General features: G+C 34.3%; 1 protein-coding gene across 2 annotated transcripts in view; it reads right to left on the reverse strand.

Moving 5' to 3' along the window:
• The window catches only part of LOC111419407 (dopamine receptor 1-like), a 160,036-nt gene that overhangs the window by 129,352 nt on the left and 16,023 nt on the right, over positions 1-14,661 (reverse strand). For both annotated transcript variants that reach the window (XM_071201555.1, XM_071201554.1), the window contains exon 3: positions 8,061-8,137. In XM_071201555.1, the coding sequence (XP_071057656.1) occupies positions 8,061-8,081 (21 nt within the window). In that variant the 5' untranslated portion in view covers positions 8,082-8,137. The remainder of the gene's footprint in view (positions 1-8,060; positions 8,138-14,661) is intronic.

The raw sequence follows: 14,661 nt of genomic DNA on the forward strand, positions 1-14,661 counted from the left end.
AAGGTGCGGTTATATGTGCGGCATGCCACTGCAATTCGGCGAGCCATCGGAATCTAAACGGGGTCAATTTAAAATTCATTAAGTCTGTGCAATATTGCGCGGACGATGAAAAATCAACCCCATTTAGTTAAAAATTGTGATTAAACCAATATTTATTATATTTATTGATTAAATAAATAATTTTGAATAATAACAAAGTAATCCTTATAAAATTTTAATTATTTTTCTCTCTTTGTAATATAATTGTACGTGTAACTTTATCTTTTATTTCGCTGCTTGGTTAGTTAGGTGGAAGCTTTTATGAAAAGTTACGATTTTAACGAGCTATGTGAAATAATTTTAATGAAATTTCCAGTTGAATGTACAAGTTGAAAGTTATTCTCTACGAAAGTCGAAATAAAATCACGATATTTTTACAAGGTCATATGAAAATCATTCAGAAAGAACAACTTTCATTTGAATTAAACAAATTTTGCACTTAAAGGTGAAATGTGTTTATTATCACTCTACCGGTTTCGCTTCTTTCGGAGCATCTTCAGGAATTCCTAAAGTTATTAATTTTACAACACTTTCTATTATTAAGACATTCTATCACATAACATAACAGACCTAAATGATCGTAATAACATTTTCAACATATTCGAGATCAGTTTACAACAAAATTTCTGCAAATTCAATAATAATATATATTCATACGAAGAGGGTTTACCAATGGGGTCTCCTTTGAGCAGTTTGGCATCTCTGACATATTTCTAAATGAGATGGAAACTAAACTTATAATTAATAAAGATAATAATCCATATTTTGAAAACATAAAATTTTGGAAAAGGTATGAAGATGACATGCTAGTCATTGTTAATACTAAAGACAACAACACTATAAACAGGATTCATAAATATATTAACTCAATACACAGCAAGATACAATTTACGATAGAACAAGAGAAAAATAACGAAATAAACTACCTACTATCCGTGCAAAAAGTCAAGGCCCCTCACTTTAGAAATCAATATCTTCGTAACCACTCGATGGAAAAAATTGCTGTAAAGTTTATTGTAATCAGTGAACATTTCTGCGTATCACATGTTAATTTGGAAATTTTCGGGTCCGCGGTTTTACTTTTATCGCGAGTTAAGTGAAAAAAAGTACCCTATTTTTGAGAGTGCCAACAACTTTGTCTACTTTGCGATTTTTCTCTCCAAAACTATTTGACGAAAAAATTTCAAATTTGAACTGGTGGTAAACCGATGTGTTCTTAATGTGGGGCATATTTTATTTTTTCGATATTCCATATAGTTTCGCGGAAAATCGCGGTTTAGTAGGATACGGTTATTTCGAAAACGACCTGGCGAATTTCAACGCGGTTTTTACCAAAATATGTCAAATAATGCGGATTTTCGGATTCCGTTATCAGTTTTTCAAAAATAAGGCTCCCTAATTTTTTAAGAGCGATTTAATGGAATTACAAATTAAAGAGAAACAGAAATCAGCTATGCGGGGAGAGGAAGGTTCCGTCCAATCGGAACAGATGGTGCGTCCCAGACAGTACGTCGCGCCTTTATCTTGCCTACATAAAGAAATAAGGCGCGACGTCCTGTCTAGGACGCACCATCTGCTCCGATTGGCCGGAACCCTCGTCACCCCGCAGAGCTTATTTCTGTTTCTTTTTAATTTGTAATTCCATTATTTTGAATTTTGAAAAACTGATAACGGAATCCGACAACCAACATTATTTGACATATTTTGGTCAAATCCGCGAAGAAATCCACCCAACCGTTTTCGACATAACGGCGTCTTACTAAACCGCGATTTTCCGCGAAAATGTATGAAATATCGAAAAAATAAAACATGCCACTCATTGAGAACACATCAGACTACCACCTGTTCAAAATTAAAATTTTTTCCTACGATAGTTTTCGAGAAAAAAAATCGCAAAGTTGATAAAGTTGCCAATTCCGTAAGAAATAGGGTACATTTTTCATTTAACTCGCGGTAACAAGAAAGCCGTGGAGCCGAAAATTTTCAGATTAACATAAGTTACGTAGAAATGTTCAGTGATTACAACAAACTTTGTTGCAATTTTTTTTATGGAGCGGTTGCGAAGATATCGATCTCTAAAGTGAGGGGCCTTGACTTTTTGCACGAATAGTAGACATAAACATAAAAAGAACACAGGATAACGGTTTTATATTTAACACATACAGAAAACCAACACAGACAGATGCAGTCATACCCTACGACTCATATCACTGTAACGCACATAAACTAGCTGCTTTTAGATCACACATACATAGAGCATACAATTCAAAAATGAACACATAAAACCTTACCACCGAAATAAATACAATCTACCAAGTTGCGAAAAATAATAACTTCCCAACTTACATAATAAATAATATTATAAACAAACAACAGAAAAAACAAAAAATGATTAATTGTACCACTCTAAAGAATCAACACAATGAAGATCAAAGTATTTATTATAGAGCTATAACATTCCAAGGCAACATATCCAATAAAATAAAACAGAGTTTAAAACAATATAATATAAATCTTAATTTCAAACCAAATAAAACATTAGAAAGAATACTTATAAACAATAAGGACAAAATAAATAAACTGGACGACAATGGTGTGTACATACTAGAGTGCGACACTTGTAAAGCAGCGTACATTGGAGAAACAGGCAGAAGCCTTAGAAAAAGAATAAGAGAACATAAACACAAAAATAACTCCAACTTCGGAAATCACTTAACATTTAATTCAAAACATGAATTTAAGGAAGATAAAAATTCCAGAATCCTTCATCATATCAATAAAAGTTACTATTTAGAAATAATGGAAAACTATGAAATTAATAAATTCCTCAACAACTGCCCTGATGTAACATGCCTAAACGAACAAATTATACCTACAAGAAGACCACTATATACCTATCTCAAACAACCATACACAGCTCCACGAAAACCTCCCGAACTCTAAAAATAGCTGCTCTCTCTGTACCATTATATTTTTCAGTGTGTTTGATGTAGGGAGTTGATATGTTTATGTTGTAATACCTCATTTTAACCTGTTGAAAATCAACCTATTCAAAACAAGAATTCAATACACGACAATCACATTTGACAGATTACCAACATTAAAATAGAAAATATACCATTGACAGTTTCAACATAACCTAAAATATAATAAAAAGTGATGTATGATAGCACATGTTTAGAGATTAACATTTTAATAGTGAATTAATTCAATAAAATGTCACATACATGTTTAGTTGTTCAAAAAATTGACGTAGTTGAAGTGTTGTAAAATTAATAACTTTAGGAACTCCTGAAGATGCTCCGAAAGGAGCGAAACCGGTAGAGTGATAATAAACATATTTCACCTTTAAGTGCAAAATTTGTTTAATTGAATTACCCAGGTGAAAAGAAAACAAAAATGAATATTTCATTTGAATCATTTCAAATTTCCACGTTAAATGTAACAGTTTCGAGATATTCTATATATAATTAAACTACTATATTAAGTGAGTTAATTAATTAATTTCATTGTTTTATGTTTAACAAATATGGTTATCGTTGATGTATAAATTAGATTTGTGTTTTAATAGAGTAGAGCTCGGTTAAAATTAAATTTACTTTGCAAAATTAACACCTGCGATATATTTAATAACCAAATGTCGATAGTTTTTATTCGTAGCCATTTTATATTCCAGTCATTTTTACTTCAAAATAAAGCCAACATATTTTTTGAACTAAAACTAGAACTAACCGTAACCTAAGACTAGAAACATTCGGTACTTAATTTACTATGTGCTCAATCTGCAATCCGAAAATGCAATTTTTTCAGATCCACAAATCGATTCAATTATCCGCAATTAGTCCGCAATTTCACACATTCGTGAAATGAACCCGAATATTTCTAGGGACTTCTTTTAGGATTAGCGTTAGCTCTAATGATAGTGAAAGAATTCTAGTTATTAGTATGAAAATAAGCGTTTATTGTTTATAATTTACAATATTTACGGTTACTGTGATTAATTGAAAACTATTAATTAAATTTATTAAACGTTTATTTAAATATGTGTGAACCGTGTCAAAAAAAATGAGTATCCAAAAAAAAGGGTTAGTTGTTAATTTAATTCGAGATGCCAAGTTGACCTCATCGACATGCAATCTCAAGCAGATGGCGAGTTTAAGTTCATTATGGTATATCAAGACCACCTGACAAAATTTTTACAGCTTAGAGCACTAAAAACCAAGCGCGCCGAAGAAGTTGCTTACCACTTGTTAGATGTGTTCACAATATTTGGAGCTCCTTGTATATTACATACTGATAATGGGCGAGAATTCGCAAATAAGGTAATTGAAGAGTTGTGTCACATGTGGAATGAACCAAAAATTGTGCACGGAAAGCCGCGGCACAGTCAATCACAAGGTTCTATTGAAAGAGCTAACCAGGATATTGAGAAGATGTTATCTACATGGTTAGAGACACACAAAACTACAAAATGGTCGGAAGGATTAAAATTTATACAGTTCATGAAGAACAGAGCCCACCACTCCGGAATAAACCAAAGTCCTTATGAAGCTATGTTTGGTTGTAAAGCTAAAGTGGGTTTGAAAACATTCTTGCCAGCTTTTGATACATTGTCAAAAATAACACGTGAAGAAGATGTTGAGTTAATTTTAAAACAGCAATATGATAATCATCCTGAACATCAAAGTGAAGATGTTGCTACTGATTCAGAGCAATGTAGCAATGAAAGTACTGACCGTACATTCAGAGATTTGCAGGTCTCACTTTAAATAAACAAAATTCTCTCATTGTAAGCCAAAGTAAAGACCCACAATTTGTTGGTAATACGACAACAAAATTTCGCTAAACAGTCCTTAGAGAAGCAAGCTGACAAAATATTGAAACGTTCTAATCCAAAATTTCCAGTTGCCGAAATAGGTACCAGAAATTGATCGAGCCAAAGCAGATAGCCGAAATATAATAGCTGTTATTATTTCTGTTGAAAAGGACAGTTTTTATAAGCTAGGTACAAAATACGGTACTTTAAATCAACTGTATTCAAGGAATGAATTTACTATCTGTAAAAAAAAATTTATTTCGATTAACGAAGTACCAGAAACTGACATTACTCTTAGAGAGTGTGCTCGTAAGGGTTCAAATTTGGGTGGACAAGGTTTCCAACATTGCAATTGCACTGTTGAATAAAATTACATATTCTTTGTAATTCAAAATGTCATAAAACTCGATCATGCAATAATAAATAATTATAAATTATATGAGAATTAACTTATCTTTAAAGACTTGGTTTAACTTTATAAAGTACTTCAGCATTGAGTTTTTTTAATAAGAATTTATTCTTTAATAAGTTTTTTTAATAAAAACATGTTTGATATACAAAACTATAGTGTTTTATCACTTTAACCAACCACGTTGAGAAAATATTAATAATATCCGGTAAAACTGATTAATATATGGAGATTTATCACATTGCCTAATTGTTGTACTTATTATTAATACTAACCGGTAATTATTAATACTAACTGCATTTATTACTCTAACCGTAACATATACACCAAATCCAATCACCTCCCTCATTAATCTTTTGGCGTCACCCCCCTCTCCCAAAATCTGCTTCCTGTCCATCACCATCTCCCTCAGCTCCCTCTCAGCATGTATTTCAGCCTACACCACACACAGCCTACACCACCTCTCCTCACCTTCCTCCCTCACCACCCCATCTCTCCTCATTGCCACAGATACTTTGGCAGTTCCTCCGTCACTATTTCCCCATACCTTATATTATATCTCCCTTCCCGTATCTGTGACCTACTTTCCTGCCTCTGTATGTCCCTGTCCCTATCCCTCAGTTATCTCCACATTTTACCTCTCTCCACTATTCTGTTGTCGGTCCCAGTTAGTGAATATCCCACTCTGCTATGATATCCCAACGTATTTTCTTGCCCATATATTAAACTCCTCTCCTTGATTTCCCTCCAGCACTTTTCCCCAGCCTCCACCATTACTGCATCAACCTTAACCTCCTCCCTCACTACATACTTTGGAGTCGCACAGTCAATCACAAGGTTCTATTGAAAGAGCTAACCAGGATATTGAGAAGATGTTATCTACATGGTTGGAGACAAACGAAACTACAAAATGGTCGGAAGGATTAAAATTTATACAGTTCATGAAGAACAGAGCCCACCACTCCGGAATAAACCAAAGTCCTTATGAAGCTATGTTTGGTTGTAAAGCTAAAGTGGGTTTGAAAACATTCATGCCAGCTTTTGATACATTGTCAAAAATAACACGTGAAGAAGATGTTGAGTTAATTTTAAAACAGCAATATGATAATAATCCTGAACATCAAAGTGAAGATATTGCTACTGACTCAGAGCAATGTAGCAATGAAAGTGGGATATTGACTAATTGTTGTACTTATTATTAATACTAACCGGTAATTATTAATACTAACTGCACATATTACTCTAACCGTAACATATACACCAAATCCAATCACCTCCCTCATTAATCTTTTGGCGTCACCCCCCTCTCCCAAAATCTGCTTCCTGTCCATCACTACCTCCCTCAGCTCCCTCTCAGCATGTATTTCAGCCTACACCACACACAGCCTACACTACCTCTCCTCACCTTCCCCCCTCACCTCCCCATCTCTCCTCATTGCCACAGATACTTTGGCAGTTCCTCCGTCACTATTTCCCCATACCTTATATTATATCTCCCTTCCCGTATCTGTGACCTACTTTCCTGCCTCTGTATGTCCCTGTCCCTATCCCTCAGTTATCTCCACATTTTACCTCTCTCCACTCTTCTGTTGTCGGTCCCAGTTAGTGAATATCCCACTCTGCTATGATATCCCAACGTATTTGCTTGCCCATATATTAAACTCCTTTACTGCATCAACCTTAACCTCCTCCCTCACTACATACTTTGGAGTCTCCCTCGCCAACACTAGTATCCAACTCCAATATTTTGTTTGTACATCTTCCAGCAATCCTTGTTCTCTCCATTCCCATACTTCTGCGCTGTACATCATTGCGCTCCTCACCATGCTCTCAAACATAACGTTTTCTTTTCCAACATCCCGCCCAAAAGTTCTCTCCCCCATCCCCAAACCTGTCCCTTCACCCCGTTCGCTCTTTTTGCTATTGCCCTCACGTGCGACCTGACCTTATTACTCTCCGAGAACCCATATCCCAGGTATCCTTCTCCCCTCTTTACAGAACTTCACGATCTTTGTCTTCTCGACGTTTACCTCCAACCCCTTCGTCTTAAAATATCTCTCCAGACAGAGTACTAACTAATAGGCATTTTAGAAGAATTCGAAAGAGATTTCGAATCGGAGTAAGCTTAAGGTTTTTCTTGTTATAATCAAAATCCTATTTAATTGGGAATGACTAATGATTCAATCTTAATGTTTGTTGTGAGATTATAGATAGTGATTTAAAAGTGAGTCTTCTGATGGAGAGTAAGCAGGTCGCGTGAAATTTCGCTCAGATTTATGCACGCTCCGTATGGTAAAAAAGGGGCAGGCGAGCGGATAGGGAAAGAATTTTTGCCGCCCGACCGATAAGCCCGTAGGTAACATGTCTGGGCGACGTACATATTTTCCAGGCGAAGGGGCACTTATCGACTCGCAGAGTTTATATAAAACAGCAACGGCCACCGTCGTCGATCTGGAGGGGGCGACGGCAGCCGACGCCCCATTATTATTCATTATGTGCCGCTCGTAAATAAAGCTGACGATCCGCCTACACTAGCGGGCTTCATTCAGGAAATTGTTGGTCGACTTCTAATAACCGACATTTATTACGTTTATTTTTCATTGCCTATCAAGATTAATGTGTCCGCTAACTTTTAACGATCAAACGTATTTAGACCGATACTTCGTTTTATAAATACGATTAATTATGCTATTAAATGTGTTTCCTATATAGCTTCGTTATTTTATTAAGTCTTCAATCGCGAATTAGTTTTATGTTAGACAAACAACAAACCGTTTTCCAAGTAAATTAACTTACCGCGTACTCCTCCTCTTTCATGTTGCCGTGCTCGGAGTAACCGATTGAACCGTTATAGAGACTGCATCCCAACTAATCTGAAAAGAGCAAATAACTTAATTTATATTTTTTAAGTATCTCATAAACACTTATTTAGTAAATGTTAACCTAAATAAAGGGAACCCATTAAATTACATCAACTTTAATTTAGTTACAATCGAGTAGATCCATTCATACCCAGAGAGATTTATGTTACGCGTAATCATTTTGGTGAATAGATCTCGTATTGTTACTGATACAAGAGCAAAAGCCATAAGAGGACTTTAGCACTACCAGGATTAGTTAAGCTTTTGAATTCTGAGCGAAATGGTCTATAATTTGAGCGATTGTACGATGTTGTTCCGGTTGGAAAATTAGGTACAGCTCTGCAACGAAGTGTCGATTGTTCAAGAATCCCATCTACAGTTTAATAAATATCAAACGTTCATGACTGATGATTGATATTCGAATAACAATGTTGTGCAAACTATAACTATATCTTAATATACTATCTATTAAGATCAATCCTCCCAGCAACAAACTTTTACCCGTAATTTCCTATCTACTTTCTATCTACTTTCTTTCTTAACTGATATCTTCCTTATAATTAGGGATAGCGAAAAACTAAATGCACTACTTGAAAGCTTGAATCTTTCTCTATCTAAAACCGGGTTTTCATCTGCCGATAAGCCTGCTAAGGTTTGAAGAAATGCTTTTCATAACACTAAATTATTATAAAATATTCTTTAAAATGCTTCTTGTTTTATCCCGATATCCCTATTAATTCATGAGATACGATATCTTAAAGTTTGCTCTTTATTAACGTCTATAATTATTAAAATTACTTGTGTTTAAAAAATCATACCATCCAGATTTGAAGATTTGAAGAAATGCTTTTCATAACACTAAATTATTATAAAATATTCTTTAAAATGCTTCTTGTTTTATCCCGATATCTCTATTAATTCATGAGATACGATATCTTAAAGTTTGTTCTTTATTAACGTCTATAATTATTAAAATTACTTGTGTTTAAAAAATCATACCATCCAGATTTGAAGATTTGAAGAAATGCTTTTCATAACACTAAACTAGTATAAAATATTCTTTAAAATGCTTCTTGTTTCATCGCGATATCTCAATTAATTTTTGAGATACGTTTTTTTAAAGTTTGGTTTTAATCAGCGTAAACGTCATGATTATTGAAATTAGTTGTGTTTAAAAAATCATACCATCCAGATTTGAAGATTTGAAGAAATGCTTTTCATAACACTAAATTATTATAAAATATTCTTTAAAATGCTTCTTGTTTTATCCCGATATCTCTATTAATTCATGAGATACGATATCTTAAAGTTTGTTCTTTATTAACGTCTATAATTATTAAAATTACTTGTGTTTAAAAAATCATACCATCCAGATTTGAAGATTTGAAGAAATGCTTTTCATAACACTAAACTAGTATAAAATATTCTTTAAAATGCTTCTTGTTTCATCGCAATATCTCAATTAATTTTTGAGATACGTTTTTTTAAAGTTTGGTTTTAATCAGCGTAAACTTCATGATTATTGAAATTAGTTGTGTTTAAAAAATCATACCATCCAGATTTGAAGATTTGAAGAAATGCTTTTCATAACACTAAATTATTATAAAATATTCTTTAAAATGCTTCTAGTTTTATCCCGATATCTCTATTAATTCATGAGATACGATATCTTAAAGTTTGCTCTTTATTAACGTCTATAATTATTAAAATTACTTGTGTTTAAAAAATCATACCATCCAGATTTGAAGATTTGAAGAAATGCTTTTCATAACACTAAACTAGTATAAAATATTCTTTAAAATGCTTCTTGTTTCATCGCGATATCTCAATTAATTTTTGAGATACGTTTTTTTATAGTTTGGTTTTAATCAGCGTAAACGTCATGATTATTGAAATTAGTTGTGTTTAAAAAATCATACCATCCAGATTTGAAGATTTGAAGAAATGCTTTTCATAACATTAAACTAGTATAAAATATTCTTTAAAATGCTTCTTGTTTCATCACGATATCTCAATTAATTTTTGAGATACGTTTTTTTAAAGTTTGGTTTTAATCAGCGTAAACGTCATGATTATTGAAATTAGTTGTGTTTAAAAAATCATACCATCCAGATTTGAAGATTTGAAGAAATGCTTTTCATAACACTAAATTATTATAAAATATTCTTTAAAATGCTTCTTGTTTTATCCCGATATCTCTATTAATTCATGAGATACGATATCATAAAGTTTGCTCTTTATTAACGTCTATAATTATTAAAATTACTTGTGTTTAAAAAATCATACCATCCAGATTTGAAGATTTGAAGAAATGCTTTTCATAACATTAAACTAGTATAAAATATTCTTTAAAATGCTTCTTGTTTTATCCCGATATCTCTATTAATTCATGAGATACGATATCTTAAAGTTTGCTCTTTATTAACGTCTATAATTATTAAAATTACTTGTGTTTAAAAAATCATACCATCCAGATTTGAAGATTTGAAGAAATGCTTTTCATAACACTAAATTATTATAAAATATTCTTTAAAATGCTTCTTGTTTTATCCCGATATCTCTATTAATTCATGAGATACGATATCATAAAGTTTGCTCTTTATTAACGTCTATAATTATTAAAATTACTTGTGTTTAAAAAATCATACCATCCAGATTTGAAGATTTGAAGAAATGCTTTTCATAACACTAAACTAGTATAAAATATTCTTTAAAATGCTTCTTGTTTCATCGCGATATCTCAATTAATTTTTGAGATACGTTTTTTTAAAGTTTGGTTTTAATCAGCGTAAACGTCATGATTATTGAAATTAGTTGTGTTTAAAAAATCATACCATCCAGATTTGAAGATTTGAAGAAATGCTTTTCATAACACTAAATTATTATAAAATATTCTTTAAAATGCTTCTTGTTTTATCCCGATATCTCTATTAATTCATGAGATACGATATCATAAAGTTTGCTCTTTATTAACGTCTATAATTATTAAAATTACTTGTGTTTAAAAAATCATACCATCCAGATTTGAAGATTTGAAGAAATGCTTTTCATAACATTAAACTAGTATAAAATATTCTTTAAAATGCTTCTTGTTTCATCGCGATATCTCAATTAATTTTTGAGATACGTTTTTTTAAAGTTTGGTTTTAATCAGCGTAAACGTCATGATTATTGAAATTAGTTGTGTTTAAAAAATCATACCATCCAGATTTGAAGATTTGAAGAAATGCTTTTCATAACACTAAATTATTATAAAATATTCTTTAAAATGCTTTTTGTTTTATCCCGATATCTCAATTAATTCATGAGATACGATATCTTAAAGTTTAATTTTCATTAACATTCATGATTATTAAAATTAGTTGTGTTTAAAAAATCATACCTTCCAGATTTATGAATTTGAAGAACTGCCGCGTGTTATACATCACTAGAAAGAGCAGAAAATTTCCGATAAGATTGATATGGTTCTAGAGTTTTCTCCTGCTCATATAAGAAAGTTATCGACCCGAACAGGGTTTAAGAATGGCTAAAACGTGTGAATTTAGCAGTTTTTGGCCAAAAATGTACTCGTGATCGCCGCGTGTTATACACCACTAGAAAGAGCAGAAAATTTTCAATAAGATAGATACATTTCTTTAGTTTTCTCTCTATCAAATAAGAAAGTTGTTTAGAGGAAGAGTATTTAAGCGTTTCTGCGTGTAGGGATGGACATTAAGGATGATTTAAGCATGACGCCGATAGATATTGACCGACGAAAACCCGGATTAAGATAGCTGAAGGAGCGCCCTTTCTGACTGTGATAACAGTTTTTTAAAATTCGGTTTCGTAACAATTGCACAAGGCCTTGAAGTGAATAGACAGTAAGCTAACGTGGAAATCCCACCTAGACCATAGAGTTAATAAAGCTTGTGTCGCCTTCGGCCAGTGCCGGAGGGCTGTCTCCCAAGATAGCCCTGTGGATCTACACCGCCGTTGTTTCGACCAATGCTAACTTACGGTGCGGTGGTATGGTGGACTAGAACTTCTAAGTCTACCGCCACCACTGCGCTTAATAGAATACAGAGACTCGCGTGACTGTATGTTACAGGTGCGCTGCGATCAACCCCCACAGCGGCCATGGAAATCATGTTAAATTTACCACCACTCAACCTACATATCCAGGAAGTGGCGTTGGTAACCATGAAACGACTACAATCAGTAAGAACTATGAAGGATGAGGACGCTGGCAGCAGTTCAACACTCTGGAGGGAAGCAGTGCTAGACACACCCCTACTCGAGTGTAAGACTGATCACAGACCAGCAAAATATGTTTTCTCAAGGAAGTACCTCACCCACGTCAGTCCCACAGTTGTAGATGTACATAGAACCTTAAAGATCTACACTGATGGTTCAAAAGGACGAAATGGTGCAGGCGCGGGGGTATTCTCTCACGATCCCCTGATTCGCCTCTCAGAACCTTTAGGGTCCAGCACCACCGTCATACAAGCGGAACTAACTGCTATTAAACTTGCTGCTGACTGCATTGTTGAATCCAACAAGCGGGGTAAGTGTTTTACTATTTTTACAGACAGTAAACAATCTCTTTTAGCTTTAAGCAGAGTTATTATAACGTCTGCAGTAGTTATGGTTTGTCACAAAGCACTGGAGGAGGCCGCGAAATACAATTCTGTCAGAATCCAGTGGATTAAAGGGCATTCCGATTCCAAGCGTGAAGATGCCAAACGTGCTGCCGGTAGAGCGCCCTGTGCACCCGAGCCGATAATTACCCCCTCCTTAGCCACTCATTTCGAGTTAATAAAGCATATAGCCGGTATCCTTCAGCCGCAACAGCCCAGTTCAGCCCTTCGCACTGCCACAGGTCTCCTCACGGGACACTGTAAAGTAAATAAGCACCTTCAAAACATGAAGCTTTCTGACTCTCCTCTCTGTCGAGCCTGTGAACAGGATGACGAGACGGTTAAACACATCTTGTGTGATTGCCCCTCTCTGACCGACCTCAGAATGAGGACCTTCGGGGAGGAATGGCCAACCACAGATGACATCAGGAATGCACCTCTAGGAGCTGTCCTAGCCTTTGGTAAATCCTTAGGCTGGTTGATGTGACCAGAGCGTGTAATGGGAGGATGCACAAGGGGCCCAATGGGGCCTAAGTGTGGCGTGCGGTTTTGCATGCACTCCCCAATCCATACATACATACATACACAAGGCCTTGAAGTTTGGTAATTTTGAGCTATTTTAAGTACAGCGCGGTGTTCCTCATTTTTTATTGATCTTAATATCAACTTATCGGCAGACGAAAACCCGGTTTTAGATAGAGAACGATTCAAGCTTTCAAGTGGTGCATTTAGTTTTTCGCTATCCCTAATTATAAGGAAGATATCAGCTAAGAAAGTAGATAGGAAATTACGGGTAAAAGTTTGTTGCTGGGAGGTTTGTTGCTATCGTCGCACGGGTTTCACTAAAATATGTCAAAATAAAAAGAAATTTTAACAATTAACGATAGATATTCGAATAACGATGTCGTGTGAACCGCTACAACTGCTTCCTTTCTCTTTCCAAAAAAAAATTCTCCGTGTAAAGAGCGGTATTAATGCGGTGGGGTTCGTATGCATCGATCTTTCGATATGTAAATTGCAATCCAAGTCGAGCATACACATTAAAAACGCATTAGTGAGAAATTTTAAGATCAAATTGGATACGAGTTGTTCGAAAAATATGAATGCATACATCATAATATCATTGATTACTTCTTGTGAATGTAAAGTTTTCATTCATGAAAATTAATTTGAAACACACATTGAAAATACTTGCTAAATTAGATTTAGAGGAAAGGAGGAGGTATATATTATTTTCTTCCTAACAGCGGTATTATAAAGCATTCCGAGAAGTCGTTCGAAAAGAGACAAGTGTAATCGATTGAAAATGCTAGCCATAGGAAGGAATTCCGAGCGGGTAGAAGCCATTCTGTTGGGATAAAATTAAAGATATGTGGAGGTATCGAGAGACATTTAAAATAATTAAGCAACTTATATGTTCATATTCATTCTTGTATGCATCCGTTATGATTCCGTCATAATTTAAAATTATAAAAATAGGCGAAAATAGGCTGCAATCAATAGTCGTGATATTTCAGTGTTTCGGAAATTGCAAACGTAACAAACTTCTTGTACTCGGCGTATGTCATGTTTCCGTTACAATTAGTTGAAAGGTATTTTTGTCCCAAATATGACACAAGATAGGAGTCTTTCTCCCAACAATGCCACTTTTAAAATTAAATATAATTTTGAAAAGAGTAATCTGAAAATCCTTCCCATAAAATTCGAGGGATGTTTTTGTAAGTACCACGAGAAATTGCGTGCAACCAGCTCGGTCCACATATATAGGTATAAGTATGTATATGTACCCGTTGGAAATTTGAAGCTAGAAAAGGGTGGATTTAGTCCTCGCCAATTTCCCTCTAAGCGTGTTTGAGCAAGTGGGATAATATGCAAATGTTGCCTTGTGGTTGGCTTCGTTTAGACGGGCTTTAGGCAACG

Source organism: Onthophagus taurus, chromosome 2 (assembly GCF_036711975.1).
Source record: "Onthophagus taurus isolate NC chromosome 2, IU_Otau_3.0, whole genome shotgun sequence".
Classification (NCBI taxonomy): Eukaryota; Metazoa; Arthropoda; class Insecta; order Coleoptera; family Scarabaeidae; genus Onthophagus; species Onthophagus taurus.